We start from the raw sequence: 27674 nt of genomic DNA on the forward strand, positions 1-27674 counted from the left end.
TCACCCCATCTAAGTTATGGCATAAATTGGAAATAATCAAGATCAGAACAGTGATTTTTGCAACAGTCCGCTGGTGAACATATCCATCCTTTAATTGATCCATTTACTCATTCTACTTGTGTCCTATAGCCAATCTTAATCCATATCCATTCATTTTAATCTTGCACTGTGATACTACCAGATCAATTGCCTTCTGAAAATCAAAGGAGATATTGAGGACTGGAAAATGCTGGAGAGTCATATTTGATAAAGTGCACCACAGTAAAAAGCGCAGCAAGACAGCAGCGCCGGAGGAGCAAACAAATCGATGTTTCAGGGATGACCCTTCATCATGTCCTCATCTTCGATAATAGTGCTCTCTCACTATTGCATTGGATTGTACTAATTTCCATGCCTATGTTCTGCAGTAGTAAAGACTAGCTGTGATCCAGTTTAAGTATTTTTAATGGTACTTCCTTTCTTCTTTTTGTATGATTTGTTGTTCTAATGGTGCAAGAAGTTTGAATTACTTAATACATTTACAAAGCCGAGATAGAGGGAGGAGTGCAATTAAATGGATAGCTCCTTCAAATACCCACTATAGGCACAACAGACCAAATTCTATATGCTATTCTATGCCATAAAATATTATGACTTTCAGTACTATTCAAAACAATGTTGTCACCTCTCACAAACAAGACTCTGAAGGGGCTTGAATACAGAAGACAGGGATGGTTCCGACTGTTGGGGAAATCCAGAAAATGGGGGCAGTTTCAGGATAAGCGATTTATCATTTGGTACAGAGATGGAAAATTTCTTCAACGAATCTTTGGAATTTCACACTCCAAAGTGTTATGGACACTAGAGTGTTGATTACATTTAAGATTTTAATATTTAGACTTGAGTTTCCCAGAAATCAAGAACGTTGCAGGTCATGGTGGCTCAGTGGTCAGCACTGCTACCTCACAGGGCCAGGGACCCGGGTTCGACTCTGGTCTCGGGCGACTGTCTGTGTGGAGTTTGCACATGCTCTGCATGGGTTTCCTCTGGTTTCCTCCCACAATCCAAAGATGTGCAGGTCAGGTGAATTGACCACACTAGATTGCCCATATAGTGTTACGTGCATTAGTCAGGGGTAAATATAGAGTAGGGGAATGGGTCTGGGTGGGTCACTCTTCGGAGGGTCGATGTGGATTTGTTGGGCCGGAGGGCCTGTTTCCATATTGTAGGGAAGCTAATCTAATCTAAGAGACATTAGGAGTGGATGAGAAAATTAAGTTGAAGTCCAAGATCAGCAATAATTATATTGACCAGCAGAGCAGTCTCAACAGGCACACTGTTTACTCCTACTTCTATCTCATGCTGCTGTATAATGATTTAATAAAACATAACATAATGCTGACTCAATTGTTATTGACTTTTATTTTCCATTTATTACTTCTCCACAATAGAAATCACATTTTCATACATTGCCTCTACATTTTCAAAAATGCATTTGATAGGTTCCAATACATTAAGATAAATACAGTTAAATTGAGTCATGCGTAATACTAATCTGGAAAGTGTTTCAACCTAACCCTAATATTTATGCAGCTATTTAATTGTACTTGGAAGAAAACAAGTTTATACATTACATATAACTAATGGTTTCACAATTCTACTTCAATGAAGAACTTTCATTTACTGGTCACTCAATAAAATACCAAATCTGATTTTATAAGTTTAGATTTAATACTTTGAAATAGTTTACTTTATTTCAAAAAGCATTTAAAAATATCATACTTAAACTTGAGATCAAAGCTAATTTTGTTGAAAAATAATTTGAAAACTTCAAAAAAGGTCTATTTTCAATATTAAAAAAGATAAAACCATTCAATTTTGGTTCTTATTTGGTCCAGTATGCCACTTAAATTGTGTGCTACATTTTGTTCTACCCAATGCATGGTAAAATGCTCTTAGAAATTACAGGCCAAAATGTTTTTCAGAGAGCTTGGTCGAAGAGACACTGCATATGAATGCATAATAAAGTCCAGTTTTTTCATGATGCACTGCAATGTTCTTTAAAAGTCTAAAACCACATTTCTATCGTCAGTGGCTTAGCTATTGAGGATGAAGTGAAAAGTGAAAATTTTTATCAAATAAATGCTTTCTATTATTCTCAAAAAGGCACAAGCTGTCATGAGAAAAAGATAAGGATAACATACAGTACAATTTCCTTGAAGAACCCAGATATTTAGTTTTAAAAAATATTTGCATAAACGAATGTATAATAATTCAAACTATTAGAGACTTTACACAAATTGGACTACAGCTCATAGATACAAGGCAATGCACTCCACTACTATTAATAAGTTGAGTAGAGTGGCATATTGAAGGAATTGGTCTTTGGCAATAATACAAAATGGCGGTCAGGTCAATGGAAAATAAAGGGGGGTGAAAAGTATACATAAGAACAGAAGAAATAGCAGCCTAAACAGCACTTTGAACTTGTTCTGCCATTCAAAAAATGAATGGCTTATCTTCAGCCTCCATTTCATCTTCCTACCCGATTACTTTTGAGTCCAAAATTCTGTCTCAACTTTAAATATGCAAATTGACTGGCATTCACAGTCTTCTGTAGTACAGAATTCTAAAGATACTCATTTACCCAGGGGAAGAACTTCCTTGCCATTTCAGTCTTAAATGATCAACCCAATATCCTGTGTCTATGTTCCCTAAAGCATGCTGCATTTACACAATTAGTTGTATTGGTTAATGTGTGTTTCAGGTTACTGCCATAGCCCAACTTCATTCTAAAACATGTTTTCAAGTTAAAGAAATTAAGATCAATAAATCCAAAGTAGTGAAGAATAAACAACCTCTAGGCAAGACAAAATGATCAGATAACATGTGGCATTTGCTGCACTGATGTAATGCTATACTATTGGCACCCAAACTTTCCAACAAAATTCCCCAACTAGGGATAAGATGGGGGAGAAAAAGAATTTTATAAAACTGTCTAGAAATTGTGTTTTTTCTATCAAGACAATTTAATTAAGGCAGTTAAATTCATTTAAGTAAACACTCTTTCATTTTGTGATAAGTGTTTATTTCTGAAACATTCATGTGCATTGATAGTTGATTTTGCAAAGTCATCAACTAAGCATTACCTGAGGTTTAAAATTGGATAATTCCATTGGCCTGCTTATTCTTTGGATTGTAGAATGTTCAAATCATTAAAATAACAAAAAATGCAAACAGGGTAAATGTTCCTTCAAAAATTATAAAACAGAGTCCAGCATTCTTCTTTAATAAACACAAACAATTCTTTAGCCAGAGAACAGTAAAACCTAAATGCAGCAGTTCAGCCAAATTTCAGATATGTTATTATGCACTTTCTTTCACATTCTTGTCCACTTTCGTTTCAATCTGTTGAGAAGCCAAGAAAGACTCCCATGTAGCTAAACACTGAAATACAAAACCATTTTTTAATATTAAATTTTCAGTCTTAAGAAAGATGTCAACTTGAAACAAAAGCACCAAATCCTGCGAAACAGATCTAATATAAAAATGTGGACAGATCAAATGAAATTACATGGACCCTTTGTTATTACTAGCAAAGGAACCGTACCTGAAATGTTATTGTACCCACTCTGTCCACTGATATTGAGTAATGTGTAGAATATTACAAGATTAATTGCATATTATAACTGTATTCAAAAGAAATACTTTAAAAAGAAAAATGTTATCATACCAGATATATTTTATATACATACATGCAAGTTGGCAAGATAAACTAATCCTAAAGTCAAGCAAGATTGTAGAATAGGGCATTCAGATATTTATTTCCATTTTCAAATCATACATTTCATCTTTGTTTCTACTTGCTCATTAATATTAGGTTTCCAAATCCATATTATTAGATGTAGTAAAAGGGAAGCTAAATTAAATGTGGAGAAAGGCATAGAAAGATATATTGGTTGAACGTGATGCAAGTTGAGAGGATAAGCATGCAGACCAGAAACACCGACATAATCCTAGGTGAATTTCTGTGCAGTCATATTCTGTTTAATGTTTGAAACTGCCACAGTGAAGTGAAAATGTTGAATTTATACCCTTCCACCAATGGGGGCACTATATCACCTCCACTTGAACTTTTTCTAAATTTCACTTCCACCTTTTCACCACTTTTACCATTTGGTTATCCTTTGTGACCCCATAATGCTGATTCAGCTAGTACATCTTTTTGAACAGCGAGTTTTGAGAAGATTTGTAGCTCAGGTTGAGGTTCTGGATGAAGTTTGCTTGCTGAGCTGCAAGGTTCGTTTTCAGTCATTTTGTCACCATACTAGATTACAACATCAGTGAACCTCGGGTGAAGCGCTGGTGTTATGATCTACTTTCTGTGTTTAGCTTTTCTTGGGTTGGTGATGTCATTTCCAGTTCTTTTTCTCAGAGAGTGGTAGATGTGATCCAAATCAATGTGTTTGTTGATACAGTTCCAGTTGGAATGCCATGCTTCTAAGAATTATTGTGCTTGTCTGTTTGGCCTTTCCTAGGATGTATGTGTGTCCCAGTTAAAGTGGTGTCCTTCCTCACCCGTATGTAAGGATACTGGTGAGAGTGGGCCATGTCTTTTTGTGGCTAGTTGATGTTCATGTATCCTTGTGACTAGTTTTCTGCCTGTTTGTCCAATCTGGTGTTTGTTACAGTTCTTGTCAAGATATTTTGCAAATGATGTTTGTTTTGCTTGTTGTCTGTATTGGGTCTTTCAAGTTCTCCACCTGCTGTTTTAGTGTGTTGATAGGTTTGTGGGCTACCATGATTCCAAGGGGTTTGAGTAGTCAGGCAGTCATTTCTGAAAAGTCTTTGATATAGGGGAGAATGAGCAGAAAAAAAAGGATACGCACAATATATAAAGTATTAGGAGGACTCAAAAAGGATAGAAAGATTATCCTACCTGCAAAGGATGCTTGACAGGTCATTTTAAACCGATCAGACTACATTGAGCAAGTGCTTGCAGATATCGAGACTTACCAACAGTTGACAATAGACCAGACCTCACAAATGAAAGAATCCAATTACAGCCTTACTCTGAAGACTTCAGAAATCTGGAGAATTAAACAAGACAGACTTCCAAAAAATGAAACCAGATGGATCCAACACACCACGCTTCTATGGATTGCCCAAAATTCACAAACCAGGAGTCCCCTCAGATCCATAGTCTCGCTACCGGGAACATTAATGTAATAACTAGCCAAGGAACTACACCAAAGAGTAAAACACTTAGTAGAAAACTCATGCCATTCCATTCACTCCTCCAAAGAATTGCTGAACGTCAAAGACACCAAGATAGAAGATGACAAAATAATGGTCTCTTTTGATATAACAGCCCTGTTCACTTCCATCAACATCAATCTGGCCAAAGAAACACCGACTACACAATTAGAAGAACCAAGACACATACATCAGACACCATCAACTTTATCAGCAAGGATATCACCATCTAGCTAGTAGACCTATGCTTTACCATCCACTTCACTTTCAATATCAAAACCTACAAATAAACCAATGGAACACTGGTGGGATCTCCGATATTGGAGTTTTTTTTAGCAGAAGCAGTAAGCAGAGACTAACAAACAGCTCTGCCACCATCCAACCCAAACTTTGGGTTTGCTATGTAGATGACACTTTTGTCATTACTAAACGAAACAAATTAGTGGAAACCTTCAAGACCATCAACAATATCCTTACCAGCATAAAATTCACAAGAGGAAAACAATAGCAAACTGCCATTCTTAGATGTCACAGTGGAACAGTCAATAGGGAACTTCAAACCAGCATCTCCAGAAAACAACACATACAGACCAAATATTGAACTACAGAAACAATCACAACACCTATAAATGAAGCTGCATTAGAACACTATTTTAATGAGCCACCACATACTGCAGCAGAGAGGAACTACAAAGAGCAGAGGAAAACCACCTAAACAGCGTATTCAAAAAGAACCGATAGCCAATGAACACAGTCCACCGATTTCTCAGCAACAAACCCAAACAAGCAGACAAAACGCACTCAGAAACCTCAGCCACTCTCCCCTACATCAGACATCTCGGAAATGACTGCCAGGCTACTGAGACCCCTAAGCTTCATGGTAGCACACAAATCCACCAACACACTAAAACAGCAGCTAATGAACTTGAACGACCCAATACAGATAAAAAGCAAAACAATCATTTACAAAATACCTTTATAAGAATTGTAACAAACACCACATTGGACAAACAGGCAGAAAACTAGCCACCAGGATACATGAACATCAACTAGCCACAAAAAAGCATGACCCCCTCTTACTAGTATCCATACATACAGATGAGGAAGGACACCACTTTGACTGGGACAACACATCCATCTTAGGAAAAGTCAAACAAAGACATGCACAAGAATTCCCAGAAGCATGGCATTCCAACCGGAACGCTAACAATAAACACATCGATTTGAATGCCATCTACTATCCTATGAGAAAAAGATCTGGAAATGACATCACCAACCCAAGGAAACCTAAACACAATTAGAAAGCAGGACATAACACTAGCGCTTCACTGGAGGCTCACTGATGATGCTCCCTAATATGGTGACGAACTATCTGATTACAAACCTTCCAGCTCAGCAAGTAAATTTACATCCAGAATCTTTCTGATTACCTCCAAAGTGCCTTTGGAGTCATTTCTACATAAAAGCAGGTTGTTACTATATGGTTTATATAGCAGTTTAAGAAGAACCACAGCAAACACTAAGTAAATAATGTTTATATGAATGTTCTTCTTCTGGGAGCACTATGCTAGGGCTACTTATTGAACACCTCTTTTATGACTTTGATACTCTCAGGTCTACGTTATTTATCAAGAATCAGAAAACCGATGACCAATTGTACATAAAAGATGAATGGAAGAAGAATTTCCCTATTCTCTAACTTCAGTCTGAGTCAATAAAACAAAAAGACCTGAGCAATTTAGTGCAGAGGATTTCTCTAGTTATATGACAATCAAACTTCAAAACTGTATTTTCATTCTTCTTGAAAAGCATTGGCTATTGTACTTTTTGTCAATGAAGTATGTACTTCAGAGACTTGATCTTAAACAAAATGTTTTTCTTAGCAAAATTAGGTTCAATGCTCTTTTTTTTAAAATCACAAGCAGCAATTTTACTTTGCAGACACCTTGACTTCCACTGTCATGAAAAACAACAAAGGTTAATCACCGACACGTCTGACAGGTTTTCTTCTACTGCACATTTTATCATATCAGACATCTTCTACAGGGCATCTCAATACATTTAAAAACATTTACCTTCAAATCTAACGAGCGGCTTGCAGCTCATGACATTTACTGAAGTTTCCTTGATATTTGCTTACTTGATCACTGCAATAATTTGCTGTAGGATTTCCAATAATGCCTGAGTTTGAAAGAAAATAGAATCTGCACTTCCGCTACAGATCCAACAGCATCACATACCAATGACTGCACTTTACGAACACTTACATGTGTAACATTAACAGCTAACCAGGCATGACCTGAAATTGAAAACTTTTAAATGGAAATAATTTAAGGATGCGTCTGGAAGGTTTCACGTAATATTTAGTTGGTAGCTTGCTCCATTGTGGGATTGTCCTTGCGAAAATGATTGCCATACATTACCTTAAAAACAAAAAGATTTTGCAGTTTGCGTAGATGGTTACTTTGTATTTTGTCATTACTGGAGACCACGTACTTATTTCTCTCAATTGCTACCAGTCCACTGCATATTTATAGAACTTGGTCAGTCTATATTTCTCTCCTTTGCTGTAGTTATTCCTATTCCAAATCTTCAAATCAAGGACATGACATTGGTATATTCTTTAGAAGTGCTTCAACCTTATTTGCATATCTGAAGAGTCACACTGGACTTAAAACATTAATTCAGTTTCTCGCTCCACAGATGCTGCCAGACCTGCTGAGTTTTTCAGGCATTATATTTGCTTCAAATTCTGAGCACATGCAGTGTTTTGCTTTTATTATTTATGTATCTCACTTTGTTTAAGAAACCCATACAGTTTACATAATCCAGAATTGGAGAATTCATAAAATTCATAAAAGATTCCTCCTCAGAAATCCATTTGCTTTAGACATTTGAGCATGGAATCCCCGTTGAAAATTGTTTATAGAATGGAATCCCAGGTATAGTTGTAAATCTACTGGAAAATTTCAGCAGGTCTGGCAGCATCTGGAAGGAGAGAAAAGAGCTGATGTTTTGAGTCTAACTGACCCTTTGTCAAAGTTAACGAAAGAGAGAAATAGAGAGGTATTTATACTAGGCTGACAGAAGGTGAGTCATGGCTCCAGAAGCAAAGATAGCAATAAAGAGGTGATAATGACAGTGCATAGAGAGATTATAGGGAAATTAGGAGCTGTGAATGACCAAGGCTGTGACAAAATATGTGGGGGACAGGAGGGGATGGGTGAAGCAGAGGCAAAATGGAAAACAGGGGAGAAGGGTAGCAAAGGGGGAAGAGGAGAGGAAAATGATGATGAGAGTGTGGAGAGCGAGAGAAAAAGAGATAATCAAGAAATCAGAGGTACAAAACAGTGAAAAAATTTTTTAAAAAGAATAAATAAAATAAATGAAATAAAATTACGGAGCAGAATAAAAACAGAGGGGTCGGGATGGGATAATCACCTGAAGTTGTTGAATTCAATGTTGAGTAAAAAATGAGGTCTGCAGATGCTGGAGATCACAGCTGCAAATGTGTTGCTGGTCAAAGCACAGCAGGCCAGGCAGCATCTCAGGAATAGAGAATTCGACGTTTCAAGCATAAGCCCTTCATCAGGAAGGGCTGATGAAGGGCTTATGCTCGAAACGTCGAATTCTCTATTCCTGAGATGCTGCCTGGCCTGCAGAATTCAATGTTGAGACCAGCAGGCCGGAAGATGAGGTGCTGTTTCTCCAGTTTGCGTTGAGCTCCACTGGAATATTGCAGCAGGACAAGGACAGACATGTGGCTATGGGAGCAGGATTGTGTGCTGAAGTGGCAAGCCATGGGAAGGTCCGGGACCCGAGTGCGTACAGACCGAAGGTGGTCAGCTTCTCTCAGCCTAGTATAAATAACTCCCCAGTTATCCTTTTTTTTTAAAGCTTTGTCAAAAGGGTCAATTAGACTCGAAATATCAGCTCTTTTCTCTCCTTACAGATACTGCCAGACCTGCTGAGATTTTCCAGCATTTTCTCTTTTGGTTTCAGATTCCAGCATCCGCAGTAATTTGCTTTTATATTAGTTGTGAATCTACTTGTGGTGGATTTGATTACAGTAATTAAAGCTATCTATTGGTGGACTGCTTTTGCTTGTGACACATCAGCTATAGCATTTTTGGGTGAAATGAGCAGAATAGATTCCTCTGGATCTGCTCTAATATTAAATATTCAAAGTGAGCAACCAACCTAAACCAGCTCTGATGCTAGAAAATCACTCAATGAGGAATACAGAGAAACAGAATATTTGGTGCAAATGTAATTTTTGAAATTAATCCAATAATAATTGTTCATGATCATGATTGTCTTATGAATATGGCATCAGCAATCAACCTCAAGATCAAAAATGCTGCTTTAGGAACTAGACAAGAGGGACGTCCCTATTAATGGTGCAGAGCACCTATTCCACTTGAAAGCAATGAGTGTGTTTATGGTTCAGAGGGTTAATCCAGGTGACATGGAGTCAGAGAGATATACAGCAGGGAAACGGAGCCATCGGTCCAACTCATCCATGCTGATCAGATATCCTAAATAAATTGAGTCCTATTTGCCAGCACTTGGCATATCCCTTTAAATGCTTCCTATTCATATATCCATCCAGATGCATTTTAAATGTTATAAATGTACCAGCTCCACCACTTCCTCTGGCAGTTCATTCTATACAAGCATCACCTCTGTGTGAAGAAGTTGCCCCTTACGTCACCTTAAACCCAAGTGATTTAGTTTTGGATTCATCTGCCTCAGTGAAAGGACATTGTCTATTCATCCTATCCATGCCCCTCATGATTTTATAAACTTCTATAAGGTCACCCATCTGCCTCGGATGCTCCAGGGAAAATAGCCCCAGTCTATTCAGCCTCAAATGAGTTTGAGAAAACCTGCTAAGGCAGCACTTCCCATCATTTCTTACATAAAGCAGACGTGCAAAATCTGTACAGCAGAGCATTTCTCTTTAACCTGCTACAGCTATCTGGCTGCACACTAACCAAAGAAACAGACAAATTTTACAGCTCTTTCATAAATTCCTATATCTGCCTACAGCATAGCACAGCAAACACTTTAGCCGCAAAGTAAAATCGGAACAGTTATGGAAAGATATTGTCACATATCAATCATGATAAAATCCAAACACTGTGGGTTAAAGACCCACTTTAAAGGACAGGAGCATAGAATTGCCAACCAATATTGTGTTATATAACGTCTATTTTTTTTCTCAGATGGACTAAAAGATCCTGTGCCTTTTGAAGAGTAACACAGCTATCCTGGCCAATCAGATTACCTGGTCATTTCTCTTCATGCCATCATTGAAACCTTGCGGAGTACAAACTGACTGTTATAGTTCCTACATTTCAAAGTAACTACACTTTATAAATACAGGGTTAGGTATAAAGCACTTTGGGACATCCTCAGGTCAAGAAAGACACTACAGAAATCCAAGTATTCCATTTTCTTTTAAAAAATTGCATCCAGATATAACCAAAAGAAAAAAAAATCAAGGCAATGTTGTATTTATGCATAATACTTGCTGAAAATATAGACATTAGGGTATTAGTGATTTCTTTTGTTTTGAATGTTTGTTAGCATTCCAACACTATTTGCAGAAGTCACCCAAGACTTAGAATGAATTGAATAGGAGAACAGTTGTCATATTAAATCTACGTTACTTAAATTCCATTTAAAACCATGAGCACAGGGAGTGGGATATACTGATGGAGGCAGGATGCCACATTTGCAGCAATCACAGTAACTGTTAGAGGCGGACAGAACTGCTCATCCAGTTCTGCACTGCATTTAAATATTACAACAATTCAATATAACAAGCAGTGAAAGCCCCAGCATACGCTAACTTTCAAGCACTAAACAAATGGATTCCTGAAATAAGATACAGGAACAATTTAAACAATGCTTTCAGGCAAACAGTCCCTCTGACTAGAGTTCTGCAAATCAGTTAACAAAGCGAATCAGGACAAAGATCAACCTATAAAATCAAGAATCTCTCAAAGCTGTTTCAACTATTTATATCAATAGCCTCCACTGCAATGGTCTCAACTGCTCAATCACCTGCTCTGTGAACAATTTGGAAACTGACCAATATATGTTTCTTCTTAATCTTCACTTTTTGTACACATCTTTTATTTCTAATCTATGTGCATGTGTGATGTGTGACTAACTCTTTGCACATTAAATACATAATGAACTCGTTATGTTAATTTAAGAAAGCTTGGTTAAATTGCTCCTTGGAAAGCACATGTTCAATTTACATCTGGGAGAAAAATATCCAAAAAGGGAAGGGATCCTTTAAATAAATATGTTTTTACTAGCAGCTGAGCTAGGGGATGTGAAGAAGAAAGGGGCTTAGTCCATTCCTCCTCACCTAGGTGAACAGTTTGCAGTGTTTCCTCAAGAACCATAATGAATTGGTGAACTTCACCCAGGTTTTGATCAAAACACGATTGAGCACTGAGTCTGCAATGGGGACTGAGTGGAAACTCTCGAGTGGAACAGTCCTGGGATTAGTGCTGAAGCGGCATTAAATGAATGGGTAAAATTCATAGCTCAAGAATACTTCAGGCTTCAAAATGGCTGTGGACATAACCATTGGTTGTTGTTCAAAAATTCCTCAGCCTCTGCTCTCTCAATTTGAAATCACACCAATTTTCAAACATTAAAATTGGGTCACAAGGGGGAACATTTGGTAAGTAGTTCCATAGTCACTCACAAGAGTTCAACATTTTATTTGATTAACAATCCTAATGCATTATCAATTGATTGTTAGTGCTGAAGACTTGAGTTCCACAAACTTACCACACAACTAGCCAAATTGCTCCAGTACAACTACAACATTGGCATCTACCAGACAATGTCAAAGAGATACTATACCCAAAAAAGCAGGCCAGATCCAACCTGACTAATTACATCATCAGTCTATTCTCAATCACCAGTAGAGTGATGGAAGGTGTCATCAACAGTGCGATCAAACAGTGCCTGCTTAGCAGCAACCTGCTCAGTGATGCCCAGTTTAGTTTCTGCCAGGGCTGCTCAGTTCCTGACCACATTACAGCCTTGATTCAAACATGGATTTAAAAAAAAAGGGCTGAATTCTAGGTGAGGAGAGTGTGACAGCCCTTGGCATCAAGGTTATATTCAACTGAGTGTAGCTCCCGCAAAACTGGAATCAGAGAGATGCCAACCAACTTCCACTGGGTGGAATCATAACTGGCACACAGGAAGATGGTTGTGGTTGTAGAAGGCCTGTCATCTCAGCTTCAGCACACCTCTGCAGGAGTTCCTCAGGGTAATGTCCCAGGCCCAAACATCTTCCTTCTACCATAAGCTCAAAAGTAGGGAAGTTTGATGATGATGATCACACAAAGTTCAGCACCATTTGCAACTCAAGTACTGGAGCAGTCCATGTTCGAATCCAACAAGACCTGGATGATATCCAAGCTTAAACTGACAAATGGCAAATAACATTCATGCCACATAATAAATACCATGCAAGAACCATCGCCAATAAGAGACTATCTGACCAATGATTCTTGACAATCAACGGCATAACTAACACTGAATTTGTCACTAATAGCATCCTGGGATTTACCATTGACAAAGAACTCATTTGGAATCACCAAATAAATAGTGGATTGAAGAGCAGATTGGATGCAAGGAATACTGCAACAAGCAACTCACCACCTCATTCCACAAAGCCAGTCTACCATCTACTAGGCACATGTTAGGAGTATGATGGAATACTCCTGGATGAATACAGCTCCAGTAACACTCAAGAAGCTTGACAACGTCCAGGAAAAGGCAGCCTGCTTGACTGGCAGCACATCCATGAACATCCACTCCCTTCACCATTGGGGGTAAGTAGCAACAGCGAATTCTATCAACAAGATGCACTGCAGAAATTCACCAAAGATCCTTAGACAGCACCTTCCAAACTATAACCATTACCTAGAAGGTCAACTGCAGCAGATACATAGGAACACCACCACCTGCAAATTCCCCTACAAAACACTGACCCTCCAAAACAGTGGAAATATATCACCATTCCTTTTTAATGTAACAGGGTCAAAATCCTGGAATTGTTTCATAGAACATAAAGTACCGCACGCAACAGGCCCTTTGGCCCATGATGTTGTGCCAAGAATTAATCATAATCCAAAATAAATAACCTAACTTACGCATCCCTCAATTCACTGCTGTCAATGTGCATGTCCAGCAGTTGCTTAAATGTCCCCAATGACTCTGCTTCCACCACTAATGCTGGCAACGCATTCCTTGCATTCATAACTCAGTGTAAAGAACCTACCTCTGACGTTTCCTCGATACCTTCCTCCTAACACCTTAAAACGATGACCTCTCGTGCAAGTCAATCCTGCCCTAGGGAAGAATCTCTGGCTATTGACTCTATCCATGCCTCTCATTATCATGTTTACCTCGATCAGGTCACTTCTGTTCCTCCTTCACTGCAACGACAAAAGTCTGAGCTTAGTCAACCTCTCTTCGTAAGGCAAGCCCTCCAGTCCAGGCAGCATCCTGGTAAACCTCCTTTGCACCCTCTCCAAAGTCTCTGCATCTTTCCTATAAAGTGACCAGAACTGACACAACATTCCAAGTGTGGTCTCACCAGTGTTTTGTACAGCTGCAGCAAAACCTTGCAGCTCTTAAACTCAATCCCCTGTTAATGAAAGCCAAAACACCATATGCTTTAACAACCCTATCCACTTGGGTAGCAACTTTGAGGAATCTATGCACTTGAACACCAAGATCCCATTGTTCCTCCACACTACCAAGAATCCTGTCTTTAATCCTATATTAAGCATTTAAGTACGACCATCCAAAATTCATCACTTTGCATTTATCCAGGCTGAACTCCATCTGCCATTTCTTAGCCCAGCTTTGCATCCTGTCCATATCACGTTGCAGCCTGCAATAGCCCTCGATACTAATCGATGGCACCTCCAACCATTGTGTCATCGGCAAACTTACTAACCCACCCCTCAACCTCCTCATCCAAGTCATTTATAAAAACTACAAAGAGCAGAGGCCCAAGAACAGAGCCCTGCGGGACACCACTCAACACTGACCTCCAGACAGAATACTTTCCATCTACAACCACTCTGCCTTCTGTCAGCCAACCAATTCTGAATCCAGATAGCCAAATCTCCCTGTATCCCCTAAGGCCTGACTTTATGAATGAACCTTCCATGGAGAACCTTATCAAATGCCTTGCTGAAGTACATACACACCACACCTACTGCTTGACCTTCATCAACCTGTCTCGTCACCTCGTCAAAGAACTCAATAAGATTTGGGAGGCATGACCTGCCCCTCACAAAGCCATGCTGACTGCTTTTAATCACTCTATGCCTTTCCAAATAGTCATAAATCCTGTGCCTCAAAATTCTTTCCAAAACCTTGCTGAGCACAGATGTAAGACTGACTGGTCTGTAATTGCCAGGGATTTCCCTATTACCCTTCTTGAAAAGTGGAACAACATTCACCTCCCTCCAATTCTCCAGTACAACTCCTGTGGAGAGTGAGGAATCAAAGATATTCGGCAGCGGCTTAGCAACCTCCTTCCTCACTTCCTGGAGCAATCTAGGATAAATCTGGTCTGGCCCTGGGGACTTACCAATCTTAATGTTTTCCAAAATTTCCAGCACATCAACTTCGTCAATCTCAATCTGTTCAAGCCTGTTTCCCGGTTCCTCAAGTTCTCATTCACAACAAGGTCCCTTTCCTTAGTGAACACTGAAGCAAAAAACTCATTTAGAGCTTCCCCTATCTGCTCAGACTCCACACAAAGTCCCCTACGCTATCCCTGACAGGCCCTACCTTCTTCCTGATCATTCTCTTGTTCCTCACGCATGAGTAAAATGCCTTTGGATTCTCCCTAATCCTCCCTGTCAAGCCTTTTTTGTGTCCCTTCCTGGCTCTCCTCAGTCCATTTTTGAGCTCCTTTCTAGCAAGCCTGTAATCCTCTAAAGCTGTGCTAGATCCTTGCTTCCTCCACCTTACGTAAGCTGCCATCTTCCTTTTGACAAGAAGCTCCTCTGTTCTAGTCATCGAAGGCGCTTTAATCTTACCCCTGCTTCCCTGTCTTAGAGGAACAAATTCATGCATCACTCACAACTGTTCCTTAAACAGTCTCCATATGTCTGTTGTGCCCTTTCTGTCGAACAATTGCTCCCAATCTGTATTTCCCAATCCTGTTTGATAGCGTCATAATTTCCTTTTCCAAAAGGAAAGTATCTTCCTATGGCAACTGCTCCTTTCCTTCTCCATGGCTATGATCATATTGAATGGTGGTGCAGGCTTGAAGGGCAGAATGGCCTACTCCTGCACCTATTGTCTATTGTCTAAATGTGAGGCAATTGTGGTCACTGTCAACAAAGTGTTCTCCCACTGTGAGATCTGACACCTGTCCTGGCTCATTGCCGAGCACTAAATCCAAAATGGCCTTTCCCTCGTTGGCCTGTCTACATACTGAGTAAGGAAACCCTTCTGAACACATGATAAAAAGGGCTCTGTCCAAACCATCTGCACTAAGAGGTTCCAGTCAATATTGGAAAAGTTGAAGTTACCCATAATAACAACCCTGCTACATCTACATTTTTCCAAAATCTGCCATCCTACGAGTTCTTCAATCTCCCTACTGCTATTAGGGGGTCTGTAGAAAACCCCCAATGAGGTGGCTGCTCTCTTGCTATTCCTAACTCCCACCCATACTGACTCAATTGACAAACCTTCCTTGACAACCTTCATTTCTGTAGCTGTGATGCATTCTCTGATTAGCAATGGTCTACCCCTCCCCCCCCACCTTGCTCTTTTTAAATGTTCTAAACTCTGGAACATCTAGCAACTACTCCTGCCCCTGGTGAAACTCACATCTCAGTTATGGCCACAACATCATAGTCCTTAGCGATATCGTGGGCTTACCTACAGCACATGGACTGCAGTGATTCATGGAGGCTGCTCATCACCTTTTCAAGGGCAGCAAGGGAAGGGCAATAAATGCTAGCCAGCCAGCGATGCCTACTTCCCACAAATGAAAACAAAAAGATTGCAACTTAGCTTGTACAGGGATCAGCAATTGAAGAAACAAACAGGGTAGAAGAACTACCTTCCATAATTATCTGCGCATAAAAGGTGAAGATAATATCCTTTGCAATTAACTGCAAAACAGATCCCAAATGGATTAGAGTATTAAAAGTCTGCTGCATATTGAATCAAATGAATGCAGGATTTTCTTTCTCTTCTCCCTCAATTCAAAGCATTATTACACATTGGATTTTACATTTAATGAGTTGCTGTTACAATAATGCTCTTTTATGCTTTGTTGTAAAATAAATCTCTGAACAATTGCTTAAGTGCACAAAATTCATAGTCTAATTTTAGGGCTCGGATGATACTAAAACAGAAAAGCAAAATTCAACCACTCACAAATAAAAACAGAATATTTAGTTCAACACTTATCTCGTGGTTTTGCTTCACATTTCTCAGGTTTAACTTACAAATGAGATTTTAAATTTGTTTGCACGATAAGTTTTTCCACACTACACATTTCCCAAATTTAAAGAAAAGTAATCAGTGGCAATGTTCTACGTGATAGCAAGTGTAATTCCTTCAATCAAAAAAAAAGTCACAAAGCAGGAAACTATATGCCAGTTAGCTTAAAATCTGTCAAAGGGAAAACATTAGAAAAATTGAAGGGAATCAGACAGAGCCAATCTGTTTTATAGAACATAGAATAGCACAGCATAGTTCAGGACCTTCCGCCCTCTATGGTATGCCGACCTTTTATCCTGTATTTCCCAATCCTGTTTGATAGCGTCATAATTTCCTTTTCCAAAAGGAAAGTATCTTCCTATGGCAACTGCTCCTTTCCTTCTCCATGGCTATGATCATATTGAATGGTGGTGCAGGCTTGAAGGACAGAATGGCCTACTCCTGCACCTATTGTCTATTGTCTAAATGTGAGGCAATTGTGGTCACTGTCAACAAAGTGTTCTCCCACTGTGAGATCTGACACCTGTCCTGGCTCATTGCCGAGCACTAAATCCAAAATGGCCTTCCCCTCGTTGGCCTGTCTACATACTGAGTAAGGAAACCCTTCTGAACACATGATAAAAAGGGCTCTGTCCAAACCATCTGCAAGATTAGACTCCTCTCCATACCCATTTTTGTGCAAGGGAATCATATTTAATAAATTTATTGGAGTTCTTTGAGGTAGTAACATGTACTGTGGATGTATTCAGAATTCCAGAAAGTAACTGGAAAGTGAATGCTTATGGTGTAGGGATAAACATCTGTGTGGAGAGAAGAGTGGAAAAGTAATAGGGTACTGTGTCAGCATAAATGTTCTTTTTTCAAAGGCAAAATGTTATGCACGGCGTACCACAGGGTTCAGTGCTGGACCTCAACTTCTTACAATTTACATAAATGACTTGGATGAAAGGACTAAGATATAGTTGCTAAGGTTGCTGACAGTAAAAAAAAATGGGATAAAAGCTGTGAAGAGGATTCGAGGCAGCTATTAAGGAGGCAGGTAGACAAAGGTCTGACAAAATTCCTTGCTTTCCCCTCTTCGATGGCACGGTGGCTCAGTTGTTAGCACTGCTGCCTCACAGCATCAAGGAACAGGGTTCAATTCCACCCTCAGGCGACTGCATGGAGTTTGCACATTCTCCTTGTGCCTCTGGTTTCTTCATTGTTCAAAGATGTGTAGGTTAGGTGGACAGGCCATGCTAAATTGCCGTTGGTGTAAAGGGATGTGCAGGCTAGGTGGATAAGCTATGGGAAATGCAGGGTAACAGGATAGGATAGGGGGTGGATGCTCCTCAGAGGGTCAGTGTGGACTTGATGGGCTAAATGGCCTGCTTCCACATTGTCAGGATTCCAGGAAAAAAAAACAAAGAAAGTAGAGAACATTGTGAAATTGTTCATTTTAGCAGAATGAATCAAAGTGAAGAATATTATCTTTGGTTATTCAGCACTCGGTTGTGGGTAATACTTGCTGGGCCAACATTTATTGCCCATCTAAATGGTGAGAAATTGCTGACCTGGGATTATAAAAGGATCCAGGTGTCCTCAGATATGAATTGCAAACTGCTAGTATGCAGGTACAGCAAATAACAATGCAAGTTAATAGAATTCAATTCCTTATTGTAAAGGGAATTGAATGTGAAAGCAGGGAGGTTATCCTTCAATTCTGCAGGGTACTAATGAGACCACATCTACAGTACTGCTTAAAGAATTGATTTCCTTACTAGAAGAAACTGTGCACTTTGGAAACAATTCAGAGATTATTTCCACAATTATTGTCTGGAATGGGTGGGTTGTGTTATTAGGAAATTATATTCCTAATTGCTGGACAAGCTTAGCTTGTATCTATCAGAGTTTAGAAAAGTAATGGGCTGATTGAAACATTGAAGTCCCTTAGGTGTCTCGGCAGGGTGGATGTGAAAAGGATGTTTCCTCTTGTGGCTAAAGAAACAAGTTTAACAATAATAAGGTGTTACCCATTTAAGACAGAAATGAGGCAAAACTTATGCAGTTTTGATTCTTTGGAACTCTCTTCCTCAAAAGCAGAGGATTTTGAATATTTTTAAGGCAGAAGGGGATAGATTCTTGGCAATCAAGGGGGATGAAAGGAAATTGAAGCAGGTGGAAATGTGGAGTTGAGGTTACAATAAGCTTTAATTTTATTAAATGGTGGATCAGGCTCGGCAGACTAAGCGGCCTACTTTTGCACCCAACTTATTTTCATAAATGTATGTTACTAAATCCAAAGTTTAGCTCTCGAGGAAGCAAAAGTTGGAAATTAATTGGGAAGGCAGAACATAAGTGCAAGGATGAAGAATAATTTTAATGTACGGGTGGTCCGGTGGCTCAGTGGTTAGCACTGCTGCCTCACAGCGCCAGGGACCTGGGTTCAATTCCAGTCTCCGGTGACTGTCTGTGTGAAGTTTGCACATTCTCCGAGTGCTTGTGTGGGTTTGCTCCGAGTGCTCCGGTTTCGTCCCACAGTCCAAAGATGTGCAGGCTAGGTGAATTGGCCATGCTAAATTGCCCATAGTGTTAGGTGCATTAGTCAGAGGGAAACGGGTCTCGGTGGGTTACTCCTCGGAGGGTCAGTGTGGACTGGTTGGGCTGAAGGGCCAGTTTCTACACATTAGGGAATCTAATCTAATCTATTCAGTCCAAATGGTTTTATCTGAAGACATCATGTACTAAGATTAGCTATTCCCCAACCACTCCAGTGTAGGTAACCACATGCTTGAGGCCATTTTGCTCCTCAATTTGCTTTTCTTCATTACCAAACTGGAACATCAAATCAAATTTTTGAATTTTCTTACCCTTTCAAAATAAAGAATATTATTTTCAGCTGCATTTCGGAAAGCAGATTGCAAATCATTCCGCATGTTGATAGACCATCTTTCCCAGTCCGCTTTCAAATCGCTATTGGCACATTCAACTTTATCCTCAAGGTGTCCAATATCGGCCTGAAGCTAAAATAAAGTTAACATTCACCACATTAATGTACAAGTATAACTGAAAATTAAGCTAATGTTAATTAATACTTCACAAAAGGGCAGAAATAGGCGAATAATAATGAATAGACATGTTAAGCAGAACAGAGTACTTCTAACACCATTCGTCAATATTTTCAAAAAGGTTGAAGTATAACCCAACTGAATATGTAATGGAATGCTCGAAAAATAAAACAGACAGAGGCAAGAATCCAATGCATATATCTAAGTGCTATATACAAATTATCAGCTGCCTGGAAGGCACTATATCATGAATCTATAGTACATAGCTGAAAAAGTACCAAAGGTATTATCTGGTAAGGACGCCTAATGAAAGAAGTAATTCGTACTAATGAAATCTTGCATACATTAATGCATTTCCCTTTCATGATCATCACACATACAAGGCTGCAGTAATTGGAATGGCATGTTTATAATTGCAGCCTAACAGAGTGGCTACAATGGAAACAGCTTTGCAATAAACAAAACAGCTTTAAGTAATAACGTAGCCTCAAGGCAAGATGCATTTTGGCATAATTTTGGATACAATTTCATACTTAACGCATAAACAAAATTAATTTGTCCACTGGCAATACATATTTTTGAATGTTTTATTCAGAACTTTCAAAATGAAACTAGCTCCAATTTTAAAGTATAAACCTTTTACTCAACAGCAGGAATTAAATATCTTCCAAAATTTGACTTGAATTTTCTTCAGTCATTTTTGCCAAGATTCTTGGCAAAATCAAGTCAAATCAATTTGCATCCCATTTCTAAATCTGATCTCACTGTTGATATTTTACTTGAAATGTTAAAGTTGCATCAAGACTTCATGTTTCTCCCAGCGATACGTATTACCAGACTGATAATAGATTGGTCCATATAAAAGATGGGAATGTGGTTCTTCAATTATTAACTTGTCTCTTCCTGGGGGGAGAAAAACCAGCTGACTAAACCCATGAGTAATTAAAATATACAAGCTGGCCTTTCTTATTCTATGTTACACAGAACTAAGTTCAGTGGTCAGATCTTGGCAGAACAAACGTTTGCCAGGCACGTCCAGGAGAAAATCCTCAGAAATTTTACACCAGATTTGTACTTCAATTGGAAAAGTTGCATTGAAATTGAATAAAAAGGAGAAAAATATCAAATCCATTTTCCAGAGGTCTTCCTTACTTTGACCTTTAATTTCAATCACCAAATAAAAAAAACTGTTAGACTATTTAGCTTCACAATCCATTCTAGCATGACTTGGAAATGGTCCACAACAGTGAAATTATGCTATTCTACTGTCAGTATGAACTGCATGCCTTTTTGATCAGATGACATCTGAAGTAAGTATCAAACCCATAAAAAACTGTGGGACCTTAGCACTATGTACTTGAGACAGGAGTGGCAGTAACTAACATCCATTTCACGGTTGGCTCTAATACTGCAGTACGAATATATGCTCCATATGTTCAAGTGTGTTTCCTAAGAAAATGAGCTAACCTAGGGGTTGTTCCATTGCACCTGGTTTTAGAGCTTTACAAATCTCTTCCATATAAAATGCATGGCACATGAGCAAGACCTGTTATGCACAAAGCATTTATAGATAAAGACTACCACATATGTGACTTTGCTACAATGAACAAAACAAAAGGGATAAGTCAAAAGCATATAGCACAGAGTATGTAGTACAGCACATCTAGCACTATATGTTCTGCAGGCTCTGGTATCTTCCCATCTATGATCATAACTTCCTAATTTCAAATGTCAAATAAATCAACTATACTCATTATACATTTCAGTCAACTAGCTCTGTGAGAGCAAAGACAAAATGGCAAGTTGTCATGGAAATGGAAACTGGCTTTTTAAATTAAAGAGACTGAGCATTATCAGCAAGTATTTTAAACTGGAATAAAATGGAATAAGAATTAACTGAAAATACTAAAAATATGAATTTTCAAGTCAGCAAAGGCAATGAGGATAAACTTGTCATCCACAAAATTCATCTCACTCACCTTTAACACCTGTAATGTGGTCCTGAGTATAAGCACATGCTTTTTGTTTTAAATTATTCACCTTTGAACAAATAACAGTTTCATTGAAGCTGTTACAAAATTGTAATGGTGAGAAGTTTCTTACAAAATTAGCAAACAGATGATTTTACTCTTCACTGCTGAATACTAATGACAACATTTACTACCCACATTCAGTTCTGCCCACTGTCATTTGATATGGGTTTTGAATCTGGAATACCAGTTACATGCTAGAAACAGGTAGTGCCTAATGTACAGCAAGTAGGTTCCCAGTATAACATTAAGAATATGATGCCATTTTGGAAGTATTAACGGATGGTGCATGCACAGCATACACTTATAGGTGCCTGATACTGAAAAAAACTGCTAATGATCCAGCTTCTGATTGGCACAAACATTTTTAAAAAGCTTGCAAATTACTTTTATGGAGTCAGGTGTGGTACACCACACAGGACTCTCACTGTGTATTTCCTTCATGAGAGATTATATTTGAAATGTAAATAATTGGCTGTAAAGTGCTTTGTGACATGATGCTGTGAAAGCTCTATATAAATTCCCATTTTTATATTTTGATAATATCCACCATTTTGACAGCATTTTTCATACCTACAAACTATACCATTCAGAAGGACAAGGGCAGCACATGCACAGGAACATCACCCCATGTAAGCTCATCCCCAAAACACTCACCATACTGACTTGGAAATATATCATTATTCCTTCACTGTCACTGGGTCAATCTCCCCTAAGGACATTGGGGCTATCCTACAGCATATGGACAGCAACATTTCCAAAAAGGCAGTACACCACCAACTTCTCAAGAACAATTAGTAATGGACAATAAATGCTGGTCAGCCATCGACATCACGCCCCATAAGTGAATTTTAAAAAACACTCATGATTCCAATTCGAAACTGCATCATCATTCTTTTACAGCTACTGCATCAAAATCCTCCAGCCACCATTCTTCTAGCACTTGGGTCTACCAACACAGACAGAAATAATTCAACAAGATGACTCATTAACATCAAGGACAATCAGAAATAGGAGTAAAAGCTGACCTTTCCCGTGGTACTTGTCCCAACAAGTAAAAAAATAGGAAACTGCCTCCTCAAGGCAGGCTACAACTTCATTGCATACCATTCAATGGAAGTAATCTCAAATATGGACCCTGCGCTTCTTAAAAAAAAAAGCCCATTTATGTGGATAAGATAACACTGCAGAACTAATCATGTAATATATTTGCAATTTTAAAAATACACCAGATACAGAGTTAAATATGTCCAGGTGCGCACAGTGAAAGACTAGTGCAATAATATGCTGGAACATCAACAAGTGACTTAGGCTGCATATATTTAACTACTAAGTCAGTTATTTCATCCTAAAACAAACCAAATGTCTTTCCAAAGAAGAGGGAAAAATCAGAGGGCTGCCACCCTTTCTTTGTCTTCAAGCATCTAATAGAAGCAAATGGCAGAGAAACATCCATTTTTACAACTTGCATTGTGTGTGACTGGAGACTTGTTATTCTTTATTAAAGGAGAACGTGGTCATTAAAAATGCACCCACCTACCAAAAAAGTTCTAGAACAATTTTACGGCACACAGATTTGCATTAATTATTATGCTGCAATAGTATCAGAATAAATTCCTGGCAAATTCTGGTAAATATTTGGCATTTTGGCTAGAGTGGCAAAAAACTATTCTTGATTGGCACTAAGATAGTGTTCTGGCAAAACTGAATCAGAAATTACCCAACATCAATCCACCTTAAATGTTTCAAATTATTTAAACATTTATACAGAAACTTTTATAACCACAGGATGCCCCAAGCACCTTGGTGAATGAATACTTTTGAAGTACGGTCACTATTGTATAGCAAACTCTCACAAACAGCAGTGCGATAATGACAAGATAATCTATCCAGAGAAAGTTTTTCCCTGTCAGGGTGAAAGGGAAGGCTGGTAGGTATAGGGAATGCTGGATGACTAAAGAAATTGAGGGTTTGGTTAAGAAAAAGAAGGAAACATATGTCAGGTATAGACAGGATAGATCGAGAGAATTCTAAGAAGAGTATAAAGGAAAGAGGAGTATACTGAAGAGGGAAATCAGGAGGGCGAAAAAGGGGACATGACATAGCTTTGGCAAAGAGAATTAAGGAGAATCCAAAGGGTTTTACAAATATATTAAGGACAAAAGGGTAACTAGGGAGAGAATAGGGCCTCTCAAAGATCAGCAAGGCTGCCTTTGTGTGGAGCCACAGAAAATGGGGGAGATACTAAATGAATATTTTGCATCAGTATTTACTGTGGAAAAGGATATGGAAGATATAGACTGTAGGGAAATAGATGGTGACATCTTGCAAAATGTTCAGATTACACAGGAGGAAGTGCTGGATGTCTTGAAACTGGTAAAGGTGGATAAATCCCCAGGATCTGATCAGGTGGACCCGAGAACTCTGTGGGAAGCTAGAGAAGTGATTGCTGGGCCTCTTGAGATATTTGTATCATCAATAATCACAGGTGAGGTGCCGGAAGACTGGAGGTTGGCAAACGCAGTGCCACTGTTTAAGAAGGGCGGTAAAGACAAACCAGGGAACTATAGACCATGAGCCTGACTTCAATGGTGGGCAAGTTGTTGGAGGGAATCCTGAGAGACAGGATGTACATGTATTTGGAAAGGCAAGGACTGATTAGGAATTGTCAACATGACTTTGTGCATGGGAAATCATGTCTCACAAACTTGATTGAGTTTTTTTAAAGTAACAAAGAAGATTGATGAGGGCAGAGCAGTAGATGCGATCTATAGGGACTTCAGTAAGGCGTTCGACAAGGTTCCTCATGGGAGACTGATTAGCAAGGTTAGATCTCATGGAATACAGGGAGAACTAGCCATTTGGATACAGAACTGGCTCAAAGGTAGAAGACAGAGGGTAGTGGTGGAGGGTTGTTTTTCAGACCGGAGGCCTGTGACCAGTGGAGTGCTGGGGCTACTTTTTATCATTTACATAAATGATTTGGATACGAGCATAAGAGGTAGTTAGTAGGTTTGCAGATGACACCAAAATTGGAGGTGTAGTGGACAGCGAAGATGGTTACCTCAGATTACAACAGGATCTTGACCAGATGGGCCAATGGGCTGAGAAGTGGCAGATAAATGCAAGGTGATGCATTTTGGGAAAGCAAATCTTAGCAGGACTTATACACTTCATGGTAAGGTCCTAAGGACTGTTGTTGAACAAAGAGACATTGGAGTGCAGGTTCATAGCTCCTTGAAAGTGGAGTTGCAGGTAGTTAGGATAGTGAAGGCAGCATTTGGTATGCTTTCCGTTATTGGTCAGAGAATTGAGTACAGGAGTTGGGAGGTCATGTTGCGGCTGTAGAGGACATTGGTTAGGCCACTGTTGGAATATTGCATGCAATTCTGGTCTCCTTCCATCGGAAAGATGCTGTGAAACTTGAAAGGGTTCAAAAAAGATTTACAAGGATGTTGCCAGGGTTGGAGGATGTGAGCTATAGGGAGAGGCTGAACACGCTGTTTTCCCTGGAGGCTGAGGGGTGACCTTATAGAGGTTTACAAAATTGAGGGACATGGATAGGTTAAATAGACAAAGTCTTTTCCCTGGGGTCGGGGAGTCCAGAACTAGAGGGCATAGGTTTAGGGTGAGAGGGGAAAGATGTAAAAAAAGACCTAAGGGGCAACTTTTTCACGCAGAGGGTAGTACATGTATGAAATGAGCTGCCAGAGGATGTGGTGGAGGCTGGTACAATTGCAACATTTGAGGGGCATTTAGATGGATATATGAAGAGGAAGGGCTTGGAGGGATATGGGCCGGGGTGCTGGCAGGTGGGACTAGATTTGGTTGAGATATCTGGCCGGCATGGACAGGTTGGACCGAAGGTTCTATATCCATGCTGTATATGTCTATGACTCTATGACTTAAGTCATAAGTGTTCATTAGCACAGCATGGATAACTTTGCTTCTCCAAAATAATGTCATGGGATCATTTGCGTCCACTGAGGGGACTAAAGAGACTGCGATTTGATACTGCATCCAAATAATGGTACTTCCCTCAATGCAGCACATCTTCTCACTACTGCACTGTAGCGTCAGACTTTATTTTCTCACTCAAGTCCTGAAGTGACAGTCAAATCCACCATAGCTCAGTGGTTAGCATTGCTGCCTCAGTGCCAGGGACCTGGGTTTTATTCCACCCTTGGGTGACTGCGTGGCGTTTGCACATTTTTCTTGAATCTACATGGATTTCCTCCGGGTACTCCAGTTTCCTCCCGCAGTCCAAAAATGTTCAGGTTAGGTGGATTGGTCATGCTAAATTGTCCATAGTGTATAGGGATCTGCAGGCTAAGTGGATTAGTTGTGGGAAATGCAGGGTTACAGGGACAGGGTGGGTCAGGGTGGATGCTTTTGGAGGATCAGTGTGAACTTGAGCCAAATGGCCTGATTCCACACTGTAGGGATTGCAATTGAAACAACAAGTGTTCTAACAGAATAACAATCGGCATGTAACAATGCCAGGAAACTGGGCAAACGAATGTCACACTAGTGCAAATTTAAATAGACCCATCAAGCAAAATTGGAATTAGTTGTCTTATTGCAGGCAGAAGAAATTTAATTATCCAAACTAAAAAGTATTCAATTCTGAGACAGAATTATTTAACATGAAAGCTGCTGATAAAGTACAGCTTTGTATTGAAGCAAGAGAACTCAGCACTGCTACAAAACAACATGCATACACACAACTAGATATATTTAGAATTTTAATTGCATAAGTCAAATCTAAACAAGAAAAAACAACTGTTGAAGATTCAAGGTGGGGAAAGACAGGGTTGAGAAAGAGAAACAGAAAAAAGGAAAAGAAAGTCTCCAATACAAATCAATTTGAAGTAAAAAAGGTTCCATCACTTACGCTATGAAAAAGTGAGTTACCCTTGAATTGCCACAATGCTTTCTGTTGTCTTAAGTGAGGATGAGTGGGTAACACTAATTTAATGCATTTCAGAGCTGAGACCATTGGCAAGGACTGCTGCAGGGTATTGGTTCAAGCAGAGTGTCTGTGACAATAGATCCATATTTCCATGTTTAACATAAGGTGCGTTTTGGAAGTTTGCTGTCTGATTTACTCCATAGTGATAGTGATCAGTCTCACCATTATTACTAACCACTACAAAAGCAGTTGACCAAGGCGTCATGTGTGGTACATCACTTTGAAGACAGTGTACTAATAAGCAATCCGAGATGGCAAAACACCAGCATGCTTTGCCAATAGGTAACATTAAGCTTTCAATGCCTTATGTCCTCTTGTCTTCTGAAATTTAAAAAGTCACAGCTCTTCAAAAATAGACCAACTATCCTTTCTGTATCCAAAGCCATGAGAAAATGTTTATGGAAAACATGCTGTCTACTTTCAAAGCACTTTTCACTTTCATTATACTTTCCTTTATGCATTCGTTTCTATATTGGTATTTCTTTTCTTAAAACGTGAATTTTCTTGCTCTCTTCTTACTAAATATTTATTATTGCAACTTGTTTACCTTACTACACTCTTAATACTATTAATAAACACTGCACTTCATATGCTGCTGGAAAAGCGCAGCAGGTCAGGCAGCATCCAAAGTGTCATTGTTGGATGCTGCCTGACCTGCTGCACTTTTCCAGCAACACATTTTCAGCTCTGATCTCCAGCATCTGCAGTCCTCACTTTCTCTTCCATTGCACTTCATATATCTTACAAAAGATTCAATGATGAGCTGAACAGGAACTGACATCCAACCCCACCCTTTCCTCTGAAAGGGATATGTAACATGTTTACTTTAATTATAAGTAAAATACTGATGGCAATGAATTAGGA

At 39.2% G+C, this 27674-nt stretch overlaps 1 protein-coding gene across 1 annotated transcript in view; it reads right to left on the reverse strand.

Moving 5' to 3' along the window:
* Positions 1 to 1382: 1382 nt before the first annotated feature.
* The window catches only part of snx7 (sorting nexin 7), a 94089-nt gene continuing 67797 nt past the window's right edge, over positions 1383 to 27674 (reverse strand). Inside the window, exons 9-10 of the mRNA XM_060830571.1 lie at positions 19611 to 19763; positions 1383 to 3426 (exon numbers count right to left, since the gene is read on the reverse strand). Of these exons, the coding sequence (XP_060686554.1) occupies positions 3346 to 3426; positions 19611 to 19763 (234 nt within the window). The 3' untranslated portion in view covers positions 1383 to 3345. The remainder of the gene's footprint in view (positions 3427 to 19610; positions 19764 to 27674) is intronic.

The sequence above is a fragment of the Hemiscyllium ocellatum genome, chromosome 9 (genome assembly GCF_020745735.1).
Source record: "Hemiscyllium ocellatum isolate sHemOce1 chromosome 9, sHemOce1.pat.X.cur, whole genome shotgun sequence".
Lineage (NCBI taxonomy): Eukaryota > Metazoa > Chordata > Chondrichthyes > Orectolobiformes > Hemiscylliidae > Hemiscyllium > Hemiscyllium ocellatum.